Genomic DNA, 21236 nt, shown 5'->3' on the forward strand with positions numbered 1-21236 from the left:
TGTTTAAACAATATACCCCATTAGGATTTAATCAATGTGCTGTATGCAAGAAACAGGGACACTGGAAGAGTGAGTGTCCAGAGAACAAAGAAGCAGTCATGACTCAGTCACAACAGATACCACCTGAAGCTGATTTACTTATAATGGGAGGAGATACTGAATGATGGGGACCAGGGGTAGAAAAAGATATTTTCCCAGCTGAGCCCCTGGTTCCAGTAAAGCTGGGAGATGAAGTAGTCGATTTTTTAGTAGATACTGGAGCCAAATATTCTGTTATAAATACATGTAAAGGACCAATGAGTAAATTTAATGTATCTATTGTTGGGGTCACGGGAAAGGAGGAGGTAAGGCCTTTTTTGAAACCTTTAAAATGTAAAATTGGAGGAAAAACATTGATGCATGAATTTTTATATATACCGGAATGCACCATGCCTCTCTTAGGACGGGATTTATTGAATAAATTGGGAGCACAAATTAACTTTAAAAAAGGAAAAATCCAAGTTCATTTTCCTGAAGCTAATGCCTGGCAAGCCCAAGTTTATTTATTACAGACAAACACAGATGAATCTGAAGAGATTCCAGAAGAGATTAAAGATACAGTTTACCCTTTTGTTTGGGCAACAGAAAAACCAAGAAGAGTGAAAAATGTGGAACTGGTAAAAGTTGAATTGAAAACAGGAGTTCGACTGGTAAGAAAGAAACAATATCCTACTATCAGTGAATCAAATGCATATTTCTCTGTTATAGATTTGAAAGATGCTTTCTTTTGTATACCTCTGGAAGAAAACAGTCAAAAGATTTTTGTTTTTGAATGGGAAGATCTGTCGACTGGGAGGAGGACTCAGCTCTGCTGGACCGTGCTGCCACAAGGGTTTAAAAATAGCCCAACCATCTTTAGAGCAGCCCTGAATAAGGAACTGGAACAGTGGTCCGGTAAGAAAGATCAAATCACCCTCCTTCAGTATGTTGATGACATCCTATTGGGAGCAGATACTATTGAGATCTGCAAAGAAAAGACTGTTAGCCTCCTAAACTTTTTGGGAATGGCCGGGTATAGGGTGTCAGAGAAGAAAGCACAAATTGCAAAACAAACTGTAATTTATTTGGGGTTTGAGATTTCCCAAGGACGGTGAAGATTGGGAAATGGTAGAAAAGAAGCCATTTGCAGGATGGCACCCCCTCAATCCAAAAGAGAGTTGAGAGGATTTCTAGGAATGGCTGGATGGTGTCGCCTTTGGATTCCAAATTATGGTTTGATGGCAAGACCATTGTATGAGGCAACCAAAGGCCCTGAAGAATTGTTACAACAATTTTAAATCCTGCCTCTTTAATGCCAAGTGAAAAAGAGAGTGATCTTAACCATGCAAGTCATTGAACAGGTATATGCCAGAAGGCCAGATCTGAAAGATGTCAGCTTTGTTGTAAAAGGAGAAAGGAGGGCTGGCTATGCCGTGGTAACTTTAACTGAAGATCGAGAAGTAAAAGCATTACCTCCAAATACATCCGCCCAGAAAGCAGAAATTATAGCCCTGACAAAAGCCTTGAATTTGGCTAAAGGTAGAAGAGTCAACATCTATACAGATTCTAAATATGCTTTTGGAGTTGTGCATGCTCATGGAGCAATATGAAAGGAATGAGAACTTTTATCTGCTAGCGGTACCCCTATAAAATATGGAACAGAGATTTTGAATTTGTTGGAAGCAGTACAGAAACCTAAAGAAGTTGCGGTAATTCATTGTAAGGCTCATCAAAAAGGGGACTCAAAAGTAATACAAGGAAATCGAAAAGCAGATGAGGCTGCTAAATGTGTAGCATTAAATACTATGATTTATGTTTTAATTCCATCAAAAGAACTTCAGGTGGAATCCCCAAATTATAATGAGAAAGAAAATAAATTAGCTATGTTATTACATTGTAAGAAGAATGATCAAGGATGGTGGATAACTTCACATGGACAATGTATAGTAACCCCTGAAATTATGAAGAAATTAATGGTCAAAACCCATGCTGAAACACATATGGGAGCAGAGGCAATGGTGGAATCAGTAAAATGATATGTGATAGGAACCAAAATGTTATTGATTGCTAAAAGTGTGAGTAATAAATGTGAGATTTGTCTTAGGAACAATCCGAAAATACAAATCTGTCCCCCTCCTGGAGAGGTAAAGAGAGGCATAATTCCCGGTGAGTATTGGCAAATAGATTTTTCAGAGTTACCGCGATGTAACCAATACCGATATCTATTGGTATTGGTAGATACCTTCTCTGGATGGCCGGAAGCTTTCCCGTGTCGAACCAACAAGGCAAAAGAGGTTGTGAAACATTTGTTGAAAGAAATAATTTCAAGGTTTGGAGTCCCTTTAGAAATGTACTCTGACAGAGGCCCACATTTTGTAGCGGAGGTTATTAAAAAAGTGAGGAACTAAATATTAAAGAAATAAATTCCTAAAATATATACAGAAGCTCAGTGGAAATAGATTGAAGCTTTACCATTTGCCTTGTTAAGAATTAGGGTGACCCCGAGAGTTAGAGAAAAAGTAAGTTTATTTGAAATTTTGTATGGTAAACCTTATAATGTCAATCTAACAGGAAGATCTAAACAAATGCATGTAATAGAAGAAAAAAATGTTACACCAGAATAAAAAAAAAAATATCCTAGACTATGGACATCTATACCTAAGGGACCATTGAAATTAACTTTTAAGGCGTACTTGATGAGTTATCAGAGATGTTGTTAAATTATTTGTGATATTTAAAATATTTATTGTTAGAAAAGAAATTAAATTAATTAAGAAATTGTAGGTTTAGGAGTAGAAAATATAAAGCCTGTTCATATTAATTATGATGATCAGTAAAGCTGAATCCCAATTTCTATTGCCAAAATAAGATAAAAATTTCAAATTTAAATTGGCTTAGACAATTGTTCTTATTTGCAATACTGATCGTCATCTTAGTTATAATTATATGTTGTATGATTTAATGTATGTCTTTTTGTAGACCAAATGCTTATAAGTAAATGATGTGAGACTCATGATGCTCAACATCATAAGTCTCAAAGGGGGGAATTGATGTAGTAGGTACAGTATCTACTATTCCATACTGCTTGCTTCTGTAATTTTACTGTTTGCTTCTGTAACTCTAAACAATGAAGACTTGTTGCTTAGAAGTTAGGTAACTAGCAGGTGTTGTGTTTGCAGGTGTGTAGAATTGTAACTAGTCTAAATTGTGTATCCTGGAAGCATTGTTAGACTCTAGTGAAGAATAACCTTGGAAACTATAAACAAACGTGGTCCAAGCATGGCTCAGGGACAAATTGCGACCCTATAAGGTAAAGAGGAAATAAGTTCATGAAGAGTTCACTACCCTGCCAACCACCAGAGACCACCCGAGACCCTCAAGGAGACCCTAAAGGCATTAGTGCGCATGTGTTTAAGATGATGTAATATTATAATTAGTTCTCGGAAATGTAATGAATATGTAAAAGAGAAATTTAAAATATGTATGAGAAGCATGGATATAAACAGAAAGGTGACTAGGCCAGGTGTGCTTGATTTGTGGCAAGTCCACCGAGCACCCAGGCCTGAATAAAACAATATCTCTCCTGAGCGTGTGGAATTGGTTACTTGCACGCCGGGCATGAATCCACTTTTCGGACAACACTTCGACTGTCTAGAGCTCAATGACAGTGATGATAAGATCGAGTGCTTGTGGGTAAGGATGAGGGGGAAGGCCAACAAGGCAGATATCCTGCTGGGAGTCTGTTATAGGCTGCCTAACCAGGATGAGGAGGCAGATGAAGTATTCTACCAGAGGCTGGCAGAAGTCTCACAGTCGCTAGCCCTTGTTCTCGTGGGGGACTTCAACTTTCCGGACGTCTGCTGGAAATACCACACGGCAGAGAGGAAACAGTCGAGGAGGTTCCTGGAGTGTGTGGAAGATAACTTCCTGACGCAGCTGGTAAGTGAGCCTACCAGGGGAGGTGCCTCGCTTGACCTGCTGTTCACAAAAAGAGAAGGACTGGTGGGAGATGTGGTGGTCGGAGACCGGCTTGGGCTTAGCGACCATGAAATGATAGAATTCTCGATTCTTGGTCAAGTAAGGAGGGGGGCCAGCAAAACCGCTCCCATGGATTTCCGGAGGGCAGACTTTGGCCTGCTCAGGACACTGGTCGAGAGGGTCCCTTGGGAGACAGTCCTGAAGGGCAAAGGGGTCCAGGAAGGCTGGACCTTCTTCAAGAAGGAAGTCTTAAAGGCGCAGGAGCAGGCTGTCCCCATGTGCCATAAGAAGAACGGGCGGGAAAGACGACCAGCCTGGCTGAACAGGGAGCTCTGGCTGGGACTCAGGAAAAAAAGGAGAGTTTACCACCTTTGGAAGAAGGGGCAGGCAACTCAAGAAGATTACAGGGATCTCGTTAGGTCATGCAGAGAGGAAATTAGAAAGGCAAAAGCCCAGCTAGAACTCAACCTGGCCACTGTCGTGAGAGACAACAAAAAATGTTTTTACAAGTATATTAATGACAAAAGGAGAGCCAAGGAGAATCTCCATCCTTTATTGGATGCGGTGGGGAACATTGCCACTGAGGACGAGGAAAAGGCTGAGGTACTTAATGCCTTCTTTGCCTCAGTCTTTAATGGTCAGAGCAGTTATCCTCAGGGTACTCAGCCCCCTGAGCTGGAAGACAGGGACGGCGAGCAGGATAAACCCCCCATAATCCAAGAGGAAGCAGTTAACGACCTGCTACGCCACCTGGACGCTCACAAGTCTATGGGGCCGGATGGGATCCACCCGAGGGTACTGAGGGAGCTGGCGGAGGAGCTTGCCGAGCCGCTCTCCGTCATTTACCAGCAGTCCTGGTTAACAGGGGAGGTCCCGGACGACTGGAGGCTTGCCAATGTGACGCCCATCTACAAGAAGGGCCGGAAGGAGGATCCGGGGAACTACAGGCCGGTCAGCCTGACCTCGGTGCTGGGGAAGATTATGGAGCGGTTCGTTTTGAGGGCGCTCACAAGCCATGTGCGGGACAACCAGGGGATCAGGCCCAGCCAGCACGGGTTCATGGAAGGCAGGTCCTGCTTGACCAACCTGATCTCCTTCTATGACCAGGTGACCCGCCTGGTGGATGAAGGAAAGGCTGTGGATGTGGTCTACCTGGACTTCAGTAAAGCCTTTGATGCTGTCTCCCGCAGCATTCTCCTAGAGAAGCTGGCGGCTCATGGCCTAGACAGGTGTACTCTTCGCTGGGTAAAAAACTGGCTGGACGGCCGAGCCCAGAGAGTTGTGGTCAACGGAGTTAAATCCAGTTGGCGGCCGGTCACGAGCGGTGTTCCCCAGGGCTCAGTACTGGGGCCGGTCCTGTTCAATATCTTTATCCAACGATCTGGATGAGGGGATTGAGGGTACCCTCAGTAAGTTTGCAGACAACACCAAGTTGGGCAGGAGTGTTGATCTGCTCGAGGGTAGGAAGGCTCTGCAGAGGGACCTGGACAGGCTGGATCGATGGGCCGAGGCCAATTGTATGAGGTTCAACAAGGCCAAGTGCCGGGTCCTGCACTTGGGCCACCACAACCCCATGCAACGCTACAGGCTTGGGGAAGAGTGGCTGGAAAGCTGCCCAGAGGAAAAGGACCTGGGGGTGCTGATTGACAGCCGGCTGAATATGAGCCGGCAGTGTGCCCAGGTGACCAAGAAGGCCAATGGCATCCTGGCCTGTATCAGAAATAGTGTGGCCAGCAGGACTAGGGAAGTGATCGTGCCCCTGTACTCGGCACTGGTGAGGCCGCACCTCGAATACTATGTTCCGTTTTGGGCCCCTCACTACAAGAAGGACATGGAGGTGCTGGAGCGTGTCCAGAGAAGGGCAACGAAGCTGGTGAAGGGTCTGGAGAACAAGTCCTCTGAGGAGCAGCTGAGGGAACTGGGGTTGTTTAGCCTGGAGCAGAGGAGGCTGAGGGGAGACCTCATCGTGCTCTACAACTACCTGAAAGGAGGTTGTAGCGAGGTGGGTGTTGGTCTCTTCTGCCAAGTAACTAGCGATAGGACGAGAGGAAATGGCCTCAAGTTGCGCCAAGGGAGGTTTAGATTGGACATTAGGAAAAATTTCTTTACTGAAAGAGTGGTCAGGCCTTGGAACAGGCTGCCCAGGGAAGTGGTTGAGTCACCATCCCTGGAAGTATTTAAAAGATGTGTAGATGAGGGACTTAGGAACATGGTTTAGTGGGCATGGTGGTGTTGGGTTGACGGTTGGACTCGATGATCTTAGAGGTCTTTTCCAACCTTAATGATTCTATGATTCTATGATTCTATTTTTCTGGCTAGGCTAGTTATTATCTATCAGCTACACATTAGTCAAAAGCATCAGATGTAGTAGTAGTTGTCATCAAAATGTAAATATTTGCATTAGATGAGTAAGTACAAATTAGAAAGTAATGAAGAATGATTCTTAATAGTTGTTCAATGTAAATACCATTGCTGATCAGGAGCTCCTTTTGATGTTTTATGGCAATAATACGCAATTCTATAGGAAATACCTTATCGTTTAGCTTCTTATGGATTACTGCCTTGGATTACTACTTGTCATAATGTGTGTTAAACAACTATACTAGTTTCAAGTTACGAAACACCTATAAGAATACAGTGAAGGACTGGAATTTATGTCCTGGGGAGGTGGGAGGGGATGTTTATTAATAAGCATAAATGTAATTCTAAAAACTGAACAGATAACCTACAGCGGCAAGAGTTACTGCCAACTTGATACTGCGTGTAAACTTGCCTATGTCAAAGCTAAGTCAGGAGAGCGCCATAGAAAAAGCGTGAAGTCTCCAGTATTGGTCTCTAAGTCAGTGTCAAGATTTCTAGGTTGGGTTCTTTGCTTTTCTGACTGTACCAGGGAAAAATTCATAAAAGTCAAATCTTCCCAAAAGAAACCAAAATCACATCTAATTGTAAGTCACTAGCCAAGGAGTGAACATTTCTCTGAACACAGTAATGGAATGTTACAGCAGAATTGTATAATTCTTGACTAGGTTTCAGACACTTCAAAAGCTCAGAGAGGTCTTTTTTTTGTCATTTTCTTTCTTCAAAAGAAGTGTAGTATCTATCTATCTCTCTTCTTTCAACTTGACTATGCTACTCGGGTCTCCTGAGCAAATACATGATTACATTTTTCATGGAGTGTTATGCAGCTAGCTAATACGTATTAGATAGGACTGTCATTTGAAATGCATGGTGGAGCCTGGGATAAATCATGCTATTTTCCAGTGCCCCTATGGGACCTGTCATGTTGCAGCCTCCGTTTCTGTGAGTTGCTTCTGACACTTAAAAAACTTTGTTGTGGTTTCTAAACACCCCTCTGTGCTTCAAAGAAATGGCTGCCCGATTGCCTTCTTCAGACTGCCAGCTCTTGAGAAACCACGAACAGTCGAAAGAAATCAGCCTGTAAACAAACTGCACAGATGCTTCATGTGGCAGCACTGACCGTTACAGGACTTAAGCCAACCTCATTCTAGCCAATTCACTTTCTCAACCAGCTGCAGCAAAAGAGAGGCAGAATTTGCAATCCACTTGTGATCCAGCCTCTCACAGGGTGACAGTCTTGCATTAACGCTACGTTTACCAGGAAAAAGCATCCTGGCAATGAAACGACAATGCCTGAAAGGAGTATACTTAAAACAAGGGAATGGATCTAGTTCTGGCTCTTCATTTTGCCTTTGGCAGTAGTGCCCTTTGCAGCAGATGAAGCAGGCAGCAAGTGGAGAAGCTGACTGGGGCATGATACCTCCCTCACTCTTATCTTGTTCAACATGGGGCAAGAGAGAACAACAAATTTTGCTGGATGCCACTTACTCCAGACCATCAGCTACAGTGAAGTCTAAGTCTACAGAGATCCCAGATGCTCAGGGAGCAAGGGACATGCAGTTCACTCATCTGTCACGTCACTGTCCCAAAGGAAGACCTGTCGTTTGGGACCACATCAATAGTACTCGGGGTCTGGGTTATACTCACGTTCCCCCTGAGTGGCTGTGGTAAGGCCAGTTATGAACTGATTCCTAAAACTCCTTTTTATATTAGCTCTAAAAATATGCATTGCAATCGGAGTGCTGGACTCAGTTTTGCCAGCGATTTTCCAAATACTGTCATGCTGACTCAACCTGCCACTTGGTTTCCTTAGCGTCCCCAATATATTTATATTCATGGCATACAGTATTCACTATAAATAAAAATATGGCGTTATATTCAGGCTCTTTTACGTAGGAGGCCTTTTTTGCTGTGTTTACACAGTGCTTTGCCCAGTGGGATGGCAGTCAGTGACTAGGGCTCCCATACATTAACACTTTAAAAATCATGTGCAATATTCTTCATTACTGCCTCTCACCCAAATTCCCAAATAAATCCTGCTCCATCAACTAACAAATAAACTCTGTTACATAAATGCACAGTTTTTTCATTAGCCTATGTAGGTTCACGGCTCCTAATACCACATGCCAGGTTCTTCACTTGAAATGGAACGAGCAAAGCACTGAATGACTACAGTGGAATAAGCTGGCAGCTTTCATTCTCACCGATATCCATTTACTTCCTTAACATTCACACTTTTGGTTTTATTCTTTTTCATGCAAGGCAGTAGTGCTGGATGAGAATGACAAGACCTTTCACAAGACAACCTCAGACAGTAATTTCTGAATAATTAGTTCGAGTACTCATCAACCACCCTAAAGCCTGGAGGAACTAATTTGCCAGGTTAAGATACTTCTGGAAAAAGAAGCATTAGTTGTGTATTGTTTCCCCTTCTCTATTTCTGTGTTTAGTTATTTAATGCTGTATTCATGAAGGAACTCCATCCAATGGCTAACTGGGTCTTTGAGAGGTTTCTGTTTTACTTGTCAAAGTAAGAGAAGAATAAATGCAAATGACCACATGTAAACTCTACAAAAGGACAGTCATCATCTTGTTAAGCTCATATTACTGGTTTGAATCTATAAAATACCCTCTGCTATAATGACATGTTGTCTTGCTACTTGCCCTGACAGATGTTTCCTGGGCAAAACAAATAGGTGAACAAAAGCTCCCAATGCCGAATGTAGAAGCTATTTCTAGCACACTAACAATTTAAAATAGTGCCTCCTAACCTGTTCCCAGTCTTTCCAAAGGATTCTGCCTGAGCAGCAGGGTAATCAGATCCTGGGCATCTGGAGGTGGTGCTTCATCCTTTTCAGGCCAGTTGATTTCATCTAGCAAAACAGAAAGTTGTTTGTTATTACTTAAGTCTGATCCCAACATTCAGCAGAAACTGTGAAAGCTCTCGTAGTGAGCTAGCAATAAAGTCAGAGTTAAGGCAACTTTTTCAAGTTGCTCTTTGTTGCATACCAATTACTTCTAATTTTAATACTCTCTATACAGACTCCATAACATATTTTTATGGTCCCATTTTCCTCAGAAGTATCCTTTAACCCAAAACAGTGTTTAACAACAGAATACAGGAATGCTTGGCTCATGGAAAACTATTGCAAAACACTAGCATACTCGTATGCTGTCCCTTCCCCCCCCAATCATCATGGTTTAAATTTTAGTTCTGTTCCACAGAAACTGCTGATAAGATGAACACAGCTGACCTGACTGACCAAGCAGTCACTGCTCACATCTGTAATCCTTCTCTAATGCTAGTAGATTCATTGAAGTCATTACTCCTATGACTAAGGGCTGAAGTATTGGACTCTGCTCTGGAGAGATACATGCCAATGTAGCTTTTTTCCAAGTCTCCCATACTTCAGAGGAAAAAAACCTCACTCTACTGACTCTTATACTACTAAGGCTTTTGCGCTTCATAGCAAGTTGCACCTAAATCTTGCAGTCAAGATATTAAGCCCTGCAGCATCCAGGTAAGGCTGAATAAAAATTCTGCCAAACCTTCATTTAAATTAAACAGTGGAAAATTGTGCCAGTTTCAATATGAACATGAACTTTATAAAAGCTTACACAGCAAGTTTTGTCTGATTTTTAGCAGAAGCCGGCTCTACAAATGTAATATATTGCAGGTTTAGACAAAACTGCAGAAGTTTCTTGGGAGGTACGAGGATTTTGGCATCAGAGAAACAGAATGCTAGAAGCTCAGGAAATACAGAAGACTGTTAAGGATTTTGTTGTAATTATATGATCTAGATTTTTCCTTCAAAATGATCATCATTGGAGAAATAATGATCAGAAGCTACACATGAGATTAATCTTTGCATTTCAGAGTTTAAAGACAGGTACTGAAATAAACAGGCATGAAATGTAACCTGTTTCTGGAGGGTTATTTTTAACCGTGATCATTTTAGGCATCTAAGTTTACACTGAGGCCTCCCACAGTTGTACTCATACAACTTGGGGGAAGGAAAGACAACCTACAACAAAGAAGAAAGGAGCTAAAATGAGGGGGCAAGATTTTAAAGTAGATTTTCAAGTAGAATGTAGATTTCACCCACAGAAACTGGAATAAAAGTCTACGCTATATAGTTTGGATTCTGTAACATGGCTTTTACAGTTGAATACAAGGGGACTATATATGTTAGCACAGGAATCTTATCCAGCAAAAGTTCTCCTGCAGATATTGACAGTAAGAATGATTTCAGTAAGTAAGGATATTAAAAAAAAAAAAGAAAAAAACCTGACAAGTCAACATCAAAACAAGAAACTAAGCTGACCAACAGTCTTGGAGAGTGAGTGGGAATGGATCAGGTTTACAAACATACACTCTACAGATAATTTCTGGAAGATAAATGGAAACATTCAAACAGATATAGTTATTTATCAGGTTGATTGTAACACATGACGATTTGGTTTACAAAATGTAAAATTAATGCAACATGTGAAATAAAGTCTAAAGTGCAAATTTTGTCATTAATTTTAGACTATTCCCTCCCCTCCTCCCAGTCAGAGAGCATAAAGATAAAAACACATGTACATGTGTCTGGAAATGCAATAAAAACATGAGTTATTTCCACATTTGCCTGCCTACAGCTTCCACTGCAGTTTAAACCTGATTTGGAAAATAAAGCATGAATATGCATCGCAGCCACGAGGCATCCAGAACAAAGCCAGCATTTGCTGCTTGTGTTAATTAAACAGTTGATTCTCCTTGCCACTCAGGCCTTGGTGCATCACATCAGAAAACAGCATGGTTATAAATCCATAAACAGCTAGGATGTTGTATAAAGAGGTCATATACTAGAGGCAACTCACAAATCTATTTCATTACTGTTTACAAACATGCCTGGCTTTCAACTTCAGAGATGGAGGAAAGTGAGATGATGACAGAGTGTCTCCTTATGTACAAAAGGGGATTTGTTGCATTCTCAGAGAACAAGGAACTGGAGGTACGGTTAGTTTTGTTTCTATTGGGTTTTTTGTTTGGTTGGGTTTTTTTGGTCTTAGCTAATGGACCTTTTAAGCAGACCATAAAACAGACTGGGAAATATTCAGTAACAGAGGTGCCATTCTGTTAAACTTTTGGCATAAATAGAGGCCTTCTACATCTACGCATCTGGGAAATTTATGGAAACAGCAGGTAGGATAGTAAACGATTCTGTTTAATTATCATTCAGTTTTGCCACAAGCCACATAACAATACTTAGGGTCAGCTTGCAGGTTAAGATCTAAAAGGTTATTGAATTTTAAATGAAAGAAGAACAGCTGTTACAGGAATAACATTACACTACAACAGTCACCACTGAAATAATTAACAATCTGTGAATTGAATTTGTTTCCTTCTCTTTCTCATTATTTATTATTCAGGAGTCACTTGTTTTAGGGTTTTATTACATCTTTGTTAATTTCTTCATTGTGCCATGAGGCATTTTCCCATTTATGCAAATTTATGTTAACTATTTCTTCTCTGGTGTAATTTCTCTACTAAAGACTGAAAACACTGTGCCGTAGTGGCATGACTTTTCTACTAATACTGCTTTTCTTTTTCAAACAGTGTAGCTTAACCATTGTACTTAACTGCATTTCTGTACTCAGCAACAATATACGATAAATTCAGCTTTTAATCCAAATTTATTCTTATTGCTTTGACAGTAAATTGTATATTACAATATTACAATAATGGTGTCTTTTTTTTTGAGCAAAACTAGCTTGAAAACCTGGTGTATCAGTAAAGTTGTAAATATCTTTACTATTAACATAAATTGAAATGTTTCACAGCAATCTAAGAAATCTGTTTTTTTTGTGATGATCCTCACCACTGATTACTTGTCCAAACAGCTCTTCTGGTGTATCTCCAAAGAATGGCACACACCCAACAAGAAATTCATAAAGTATAATTCCCATAGCCCACCAGTCCACTGGTTTTCCATAACCCTGTCTCAGTATCACTTCAGGAGCTATGTATTCAGGTGTACCACAGACCTAAAAGAAAGAAAATAAGCATGATGGTAAAATAAGTCTAGTGGTACTAGCTATATCACATCATTTATAATTCTTGAAATGTAAAATAATGTGGAAACATGGAAAGATGGAATTCCGTAGGTTTTAGTCTGCTGAGTTTGCATAACAACTAATGTTTTTAGAATGACCTATCTAACATTTACAGGCATCATAATCACATTTGCATGTCTGTCATGCAAAGGACAGTTTGCTTTTCGTACATGGGAGTCCATCACAGCAAATATTTTAACTTAAACATATCCTTATCTTTACATGAAAGTTGTGATGGTTTTATCTTAAGTAACTTTTACAGTGAACAGATTGTGAGCAATGGTAATGAGGCATGCTTAAAGGGAAATAGGCCATAGCAAGGATTTTAGCACCCTTGGTTGTACAATGCATCATGAGCTTCACAAGTACTCTGCTGAGACTTCTGAATTCCTTATTAAAAACAGTTTTCCATTTGTGTCTCTCACAGATCCACTTGTACACAATTAGGTTGTTCATCTTACTAATAGATCCTAATGTAGAAAGAAAAAAGCCTAGAATAATCTGCAGGGCATCAGTAAAAGTAACTGACATACACAATTGGATCACCAATGCAGAAATAACAACAGTTTATATAGTATTACAGTACATTCTGCTGGCAAAACATCACTTCATTTGAACACTCGATGTAGAAATGAAAAAAGCTGTGTCTTACTTGTTTGTCAAGGAATTCTCTGGCATCCTTCTCAATGTGACCCTCATACAGATTGGTAGTCAAACTCATTAGCCCCACCTTTGACAGGCCAAAGTCTGTAAGCTTTATATGGCCCATGGATGTTACCAATAAACTGAAAATTAGAATGATCTGAAGTTACTGTGATATAATTCAACATTATGTTCAACATTATTATTCTTGGAGGAAAATGTTTCCTCAGGATGGCAAAAAAATAAAGACAGCTTAAAAAGTAATTTAACCAGGTACAAAATAAACAGGTTAAAAAACTGACAGTCTTACATTTGTTACTATTATTACCAGATGTAAACAAACTTTTTATATGCAATTGCACATCATCTTATAGAGCCATACAAGTGTTGAGAGTTGAATGTTAGATGCTTCAAACAAAAAGAAAGAGTCATCATTCTGAAAGATCTAGAATAGAATAAATTTAGCTTTTGAAGTGAGGTGGGCATTTTCTGTCTGTAACAAGCTGGGTCATTCATTTGAAAAAAACCTCAGGTATTAAGTTAGCTGGTAAATAATACTACACTAGTCTGAGGTTATCATGCTATGAAGGTATTGTCACTCAACAGATGTGACTCCAATTCTTTTTTTTTTTTTAAATATGAAACAGGGAAAAGATTAATGGAGACACAACACTCATACTTTTCACTACAGCTACTTGTTGTAATGTTATTTACATGTATAGGAGATATACTGTATTTCTAAATATTGCAAAAAAATGAAACAGGAAAGATTTCCCATCTGGTCAATCTTATCTTTGTATATGCAAATATCTGCAAGTTGATGATACTTTGTATTAAATGGTGTTTTAAGCATACTTTGAAAGATCTTTTCCTTAATGACCAAAATTACCCTCTGTTTTAGCCAGAAGAGTAAGTACATTTTTCTTTAGCTACTTTGATAGCCTCTCCCATCTTAAAGGATTTAAAGAGCACTTTTGGAAAAAACACATTCTCTGTAACTGCAGGTAATGAAAATTCACATATTGTGCAGAAATTGTGAATCTACATAACGTTCACGATAACAAAAACATTTAATGCATAGCAAATTTACACCTTTCATATTTTATCTAACAATTTCAAAGTCTTCTTTTGGTTATATTCTATATACATACTTGTCTGGTTTCAAATCCCTGTGTACAATTCCATAATTATGAAGGTATTCCAAGGCCAGAACAGTTTCTGCAAAGTACATCCTTGCCATGTCTACAGGTAAGGGACCCATATTCTTCATCAAGGTAGCACAGTCTCCACCTGTGAAAACAGGACAAATGTTCCAGATGACACTATGAATTCTGAGGTGTATCAGTATAATCCATACAAGTTGCAGAAGTAGACACAAATTGTAGTCATAAATGTTTATTTTCCAGTCAGATGATCCAATTGAACATGTAATCACACCGACTACTGTACTGGAAAAACAGTGTGAAGCTGGGAGCGAGCAGTACAAGGGTTCAGCTGGAAACCAATAAAGACTCTGCTGCTACTTTAAAAAAATAAAAAAACCCACAAACACCCCCCCCCACACAACCATAGCCTAGGTATCTCATCTTGCACTGTCTCTGTCCACTGTCTTCCTTCAGCATTAGCACCTTTTCAAATTGCTTCTTCTTCCCTCTTTCTTTGTAAAAATAACTATTACAAATACCCCAACACATGCTAATGAAAATTTGAACTCCAGAAAAGCAAACAGCATTTCCACATGAACTTCAAATGCTAGGACACTTATGATTACAGTCTATGAGGAACTTATTCAAAGAGCAGTTATTTCCCATTATAGCTGGAGCACAAGTGTTTTACAAGCTCTCACCAGTAGATGATGACTGGGAAAAAAGCCACCTTGTTGTTGGATTTAGATCCTAAATCCGTATTGCCAGAGTACAGAGGAGGGCCTTTCTAATGCAAGTACCATACAGTTTATTTTTCTTTCTTGGTGTAAGAAAACCCTCTTTTTCCTCTGTAAAACAGAACAAACACTTTACCTTCTACATATTCCATGACCATGCATAAATGACGTCTTGTTTCAAAGGAGCAATACATGCTAACAACAAACGGATTTTCTGCAAACGTCAGGATATCACGCTCGACAAAGGCCTGTTGAATCTGGTTTCGGAGGATGAGATTCTGCTTATTAATTTTCTTCATGGCAAATCTTTGTCTGGTTTCTTTATGTCTCACAAAATAAACCGCACTGAAGAAGTTCAAATGGGAGAGAAAAAGAAAAAGGACTGAATAACTGTATTAAAAATGTATTTTAAAATACTTTTTTTACAAATAAATAAATATATATATAAAACCACTGTATAAATATTATATAAAAGACTTGGTTTTAATTTAATGTAGTTGACCAGCCTTTCACATTAGAGAATGGCTACAGACCTCATTTTGTTTCATAACCAGGATGAGTCTCAGTCAACACAAATTAGTACACAAATTAGAAAAAACCAACCCCCCCCCCCCTCCAAAACCCAAACCAAACAACAGATATAGCAGATGCTCCCTCCAACAGATATAGCAAACTTTCTCAGCTCAGACAGATTTTGGGTGTTTCCATCAGCATAGGATTATATACAAACCCCAGCTATGGCACAGAGTTATAAATCATTCTGACAAATGCTTATTCTGTAAGTGTGCTGTCAGATAATTATGACTCAGACTCTGGTCCAGGGGATTTTAAAACATGTCACAGGTTTCTCACGAAGGTTGTTCAGAAGTTGCTCAATGGGGTGGCTCCCTCATTGCCAGGTACAAAATCTTCTGTACTTGTGCAGTCCCTGACATCAGCACTGATCCATATCAGGGGTAGGTCATCGGTAGGTAATCCGAAACAAAGATCATTGCATTAACTGCATGGTAATGTAGGATTAAGATGTATCTTGACATGCAGAATTTCCACTGGTGTACTGGGTACAAAGTTTCCTATAAGCTTGGTTAGATAAGGTCAAGGCAGTGGGGGAAGCAAAGTGAAAGAAAACCTTACATGGACAAGCCTTCTTACTTTCAAGGCTCAGGAGAAGGAATCACTCTGCCATGAAACACTGACACAGGACATTGCTGCATTTCTCAAAATCCCTTGTGGCAAATCCTGAAAATGTTTGCCTTGCTTGAAATCTACTTTGTAGCATTTAATGCTTATAGCATCTCCAGTGTATAATTACCACAGTAGTGAGTGTTTATGGAAAGAAAGGACAAAAAGGAGAAAATGGGGGGGGGGAATGGGACTCAATTATGTAGTTTTTAAATTCAATTTGTTGCCTCCATGAGGTCCTATTATCAGCATACAATTATTTAAACACAAAAAGCAATTTTTGCCTTACTATTTTTATGAAGATCTTCACACAGCTACCAAAGTTATAGACACTGAAAAAACATCAACACTGTTTCTGCTTTCCTTTGTGGAGGAAAACTTTTTCTAGACAAGAAAGTTTCTCTTACTGATTCCAAAAGCTTTCATTAATCCTTTGCTCTTGTCTGAGCATAGGGCAGGTAAGAGACATTACACCATTATGAAAGTAGGGGAAAATGACCTTGAGCAAAACCCAAGACAAACCCCATCCTTAGTGCCTCCTACTAAGTCTCACTCCCTCTTGCCCCTCCCAAGCTGGAATAAAGACCGAGTTATTCAGCTCCATTACTCCTCCCTGCTGGTTTCACGCCTTTTGTCCTGCACCTCTTCCTTCTGCTCCCCTCATACTCATTTCTGTCTCCACCCCCTCCTTACAACTCTTTTCCTTTGCTTTTCTTTCCTTTACATTCTGGTTTTCCCCTCTCTTTTGTTGCTATCTGCTGTCAGTCAGTCTTAGCTTCTTAATCTCATCTTTTCTTTTCCCTATTTCAGTCCCCTTGTACACTCCTGGCATGCAGAAAAGTGAGCCCTTCGGATGCCTGAAGCTTCAATCCTTTAAAAAACAAACAAACAAACAAAAATTATATGAATGAACTGAGGACTGGCTGAGGACTCAGTATGCGGATCTTTCTCAGAGCTTTAATTTGGAGAGCATGCCAAGATGAACTCTTGAAAGGCAGATATTAACCAGAGCATATTATTACAGCATCTTAATAAATCCCCTTTGCAGATCATGTGGATCTGTAAGGTCATTACTACCTTATTTAAAGATGAAGAACTAGTAAGTTCTAAGAACTATCCAATCCAGTAAACATGTGGGACATGCTGGTTATGTTTCCCCAGCTCTTTAAGTTGTATTCTCCAGTCTTATAGTCACAGGCAGGTAATTGTATAAATTTCCACTAGGATTCAGTTATCCACAATTCCTCAGAAAAAAATTGTTTAGTTCAAGTGTACCAGACTCACGAGACAACTGCAATACAATTGTCTCTCTCACGTTTATAGATGCATACACTGTTTGTACTATATAAAGTGATTTTAAATGATCTTCAATGTATAAAAATGTCTATCATTACTTATTCACATCCTCCACTGTATATCACAGTAACCTGAGCAAACAGCATTTATGCTTTACAAAGAAAACCATGCCCTAGACAGCAGCACGTTATCCCTGCAGAAGACCTCCTTTCTTCCTCCAGGATGCTCCCAGTTCGCAGTAGTGATGCCATTTCCCCAGCCTACCAGTACACTAAACTAAGCACACTGCAACAACTGTGCCCGGGACTGCCTGCGACACTGGTGTTCTCAGCTCCCGCAGTTCAAAAGATCATATTAGAATTTGCTGAAATGTCACTAAAATGATACATAGAAAATGAAATCTTCCCAAAAAGAAACAGTTAAATAAAGATATATAAAATAAAATGCCTGGACATTTAAAAAAAAAAAAAAAAGAAGAGAGAAACAGGAAATCTTCCATGTTTCTGCACAGAAGTGGGGCTTCAACTTAATCTAAATGGAAAGCCTGGAGTAAAGCACACATCTGCTGAGACACTGAAGATGCTGAACTTTGAAGTAAAATGATGGGAACAACCACAGCAAACTCTGGCACGTAATAACTTTGTCTTGGGTAATTTTGAACCCTGATTTGCCACCTTTGAAGTATGCTTCTGTTATTGTATAATAAGTTATCATGTAGATTGTGATGGCCTTCCAGTTTCCATTCACTCTCCTCGAAGCTGTCATCTTGCTACATTCTAAACCTGGTGTTGAACTTGCACCTTTTCTTTTTCCTCCACAGGCCCACTTTCCCACATCTCTCTCTATTCTTTACTTTCCAGAATGTTATAGCTAGAGCATTAGGTGGAAGTTTATCTTTGTTTTATATGTGCTTTTAAGAGAGAGCACAATACCTCACTCCCAGTTTCTTGGCCTTGATCATTAAATGCAGCTAATGGTTTTCCACTATATTATAAAGACAATTGTAAATTTGATGATTCATTTAACACAAAAGCAATGTATTAAGAACATCCAGAACATCCGATTGCCCTGTCGATCCATTCAATGACAGTGGTATGCCCTCTCTGCCTGCAAAGACACAATCAGAGTGGTGTTGTTGCAACCTCCTATGCTTTCAAACAGAGAATTTGCTTTCCTACCTCACCCTTTCTGTTTTCATAACATGGCAACAAGAGATTTCCAAAACATCCTCTGATTTCACTGTATGGATCTCAACAGGTGCACAAGTGCTCTGTATTTTATTGATGCTGTATTTCAACAAAGCAAGCAAAGTTTACTTTTCAAGAGAAATAAAAAAATTCATAAACTATGGCATTGTCCAAACATCACCTTCTTCCACTTCCAACATAAATCTCAACTTGAAAAAGTATCTCTAAAATACCTTTAGCTAGGCACAAATATAAAACACTGTGCACATGTGTTAAGATGACAAAAAAAAAAAAAGATAAAACATTTAACTGGGTTCCTGAATTGCTCCAACTTAACTGTTATGCAATCTGCCCCTCAAATCTTACAACCAAGATTCCTGTTTTTTCTCTAAATTACTTACAGGCTTCAGGCCTAGTTTACAGCTCTTCGGTAACTTCAACTTTTAGAGCCATTTTACAATCTAGTCTACATTCAGGCTAATCTAGCTGTGTTGCTTGCTTTGACCCAATTCTCTAATTTGTCAAAGGACCTTGAACTCCTTGTGGAAACACAGGTACTGTTCTTGCTGTTTAAAAGTTACAGCTGCTAACCAGGAACGATGCTTCATTTTCACAAGCAATTTCCTGAGAAGAGACTGCTAAATTCTGTACTACCTTGGAATTATGTCTGATGTTGTCTCCAGTGTAGGGGAGCCATTTGCGAGGCTGTAATTCATGTTATGGCAATACGGTAAAGTTTACAGATAGTTATTTAAGATCAGAATTTACAAGCAACACTGCACCATCTCCTAGCTGGACGATGCCCATGACCAGATCAGATTTATTTGCGGGCAAGGGGAAATGCTGCCTAAAGCACTGCAGCACTCCTAACATGAGCATCCAGTGCAGCGTGGGTCTTCTGAGCCACGGGACAATGCGCACAGCCTCCTCTCAGCAACATTTCAGACTTATCCTAGTCTGCCTAGCAGCAAATGAGATGCTGGCCATCTGAAGAAGAGAACACGATGGCTCTGATTCTTCTCTCACAACTGGTACTAGTCCTAGTTGTTTCAATAAGTCACATAGATTGTGGCAAATAAAACCACCTCTCCATATCTAATAGTAGCAACTTCTATCTTTACGGCAGCTAGTAAACACAGGTGCAAAATGATGAAACCTCTGTCCAGATTTCCTATGGGAAACTCAGTAAGAACTGTTCTGTATTTGCAAAAGAAACACTTGAGAAATTGAGTTCTTCACCAGTTTGTAGCACACTGTACATTCAGGAAGGACAGAATTTGAGACCTTCAACACGGTAACAACCTTTCTCTACCACTGAGAGGATTGTATTAGCTGCAAATATTAGATCCTCACACATATATTAGCTACAGAATAAAGATAAGGCACTTGGCCTGCGCTGTACTGGAAAGGGAGGCTCACTCAAGGGCAATAAAGTCCATGAGTTCAAAGTTCACCATTTTGAGTAAGTCCACAATGAATGATGAATATATGATCCCTAGCACAGAAATTGCCAGACTCTACTTTTTAAGCTGCTCTTTAAAGCCATGGGCTTCTAGGAATCAAAGCCTCTTGCTCTGTATAGACCAGTCCCCCACAGGGGTAAACAGAAAAGAAGGAATGCAGTTTATTTGACCAGAGGTGGTGCTACTTAAGTGAACCTACAAAGCTGCACTCCCCCATCCCCTTCTACTTCTGAACTGGTGGTTTCCAGGCTGATGAAGAATTAACCTGATTGACGGGGTGTTATTCTGCAGCTGGGTAACTTAGTCTCATTCCCAATGCAACTACACATGAGCAAGTACTGTCAACCAGGTGGAGAAGGGACAGGAATGAGTACTCACAGGTTAGGGACAGCATGTGCTCAAGTCAACGCTGCCTCTGAGAGTTATTAAATTTATCAAATGACATCATTAGCCAGTATGTCATGTACACACTGACATTACCATCTTTGTAGAAGTAAAAGCATTCCAGGCAGATGCAAAAGTGGTATTATGTATTTTCTTTAAGCAGATACAGTTATACATTAGTGAAGAGCAACTGAACTAACATCACTTGCTTCCCTGAAATCAAATGTAATCTTTATTTTGTTGGTCTGGTTCAGGAAAGCAGGCTGATGCCAACTTGAAGAGATGGACTATTACTACCTGCTACCTCTTAGAAGCTGGAATATGGAAAAAATGTTGCTGTGATTCCAGTAACAGTTTAACATTTGGGAAGTATGAAAAGTTTTGGCTGGCTGAAAGAAGACAGATAGACAGCTTGTGAAACCATTAATGACTTGACCAGCATCCTACATGTTTACTGATTCACAGCTTGTTTAACTTATTGCATATTCCTATCCATTCCCAAAAGCCTGATACGCCTCATCTACTATATAGTCATTTAATTGCACTACAAATGAGTTTACTCAACTAATTAAAAGCAGAGAACTGCTAAGATATTTACTCAAACCTTCACAAAACCAATAGTTTATATTTAAACTCAAGTTTAACGTATCTGACAACTCTCTGCTACAGCATGCCAAGACCAGCAATTACCCTGTCAAGCAAAGCTTTCCATTTCACTAATGAAGGCAAAAACACCACAGCAAAATC

General features: G+C 39.8%; 1 protein-coding gene and 1 long non-coding RNA gene across 2 annotated transcripts in view; both read right to left on the minus strand.

Moving 5' to 3' along the window:
- The window catches only part of LOC142074891 (uncharacterized), a 350231-nt gene that overhangs the window by 76994 nt on the left and 252001 nt on the right, over nucleotides 1–21236 (minus strand). The window lies entirely within an intron of this gene.
- LOC142074986 (microtubule-associated serine/threonine-protein kinase 4-like) overlaps nucleotides 1–21236 on the minus strand; it is a 180862-nt gene that overhangs the window by 31749 nt on the left and 127877 nt on the right. The window contains exons 12-16 of the mRNA XM_075135984.1: nucleotides 15114–15322; nucleotides 14247–14385; nucleotides 13106–13238; nucleotides 12219–12384; nucleotides 9126–9227 (exon numbers count right to left, since the gene is read on the minus strand). Coding sequence (XP_074992085.1) covers nucleotides 9126–9227; nucleotides 12219–12384; nucleotides 13106–13238; nucleotides 14247–14385; nucleotides 15114–15322 — 749 coding nt within the window. The remainder of the gene's footprint in view (nucleotides 1–9125; nucleotides 9228–12218; nucleotides 12385–13105; nucleotides 13239–14246; nucleotides 14386–15113; nucleotides 15323–21236) is intronic.

Source organism: Calonectris borealis, chromosome W (genome assembly GCF_964195595.1).
Source record: "Calonectris borealis chromosome W, bCalBor7.hap1.2, whole genome shotgun sequence".
In the NCBI taxonomy this organism is placed as follows: Eukaryota; Metazoa; Chordata; class Aves; order Procellariiformes; family Procellariidae; genus Calonectris; species Calonectris borealis.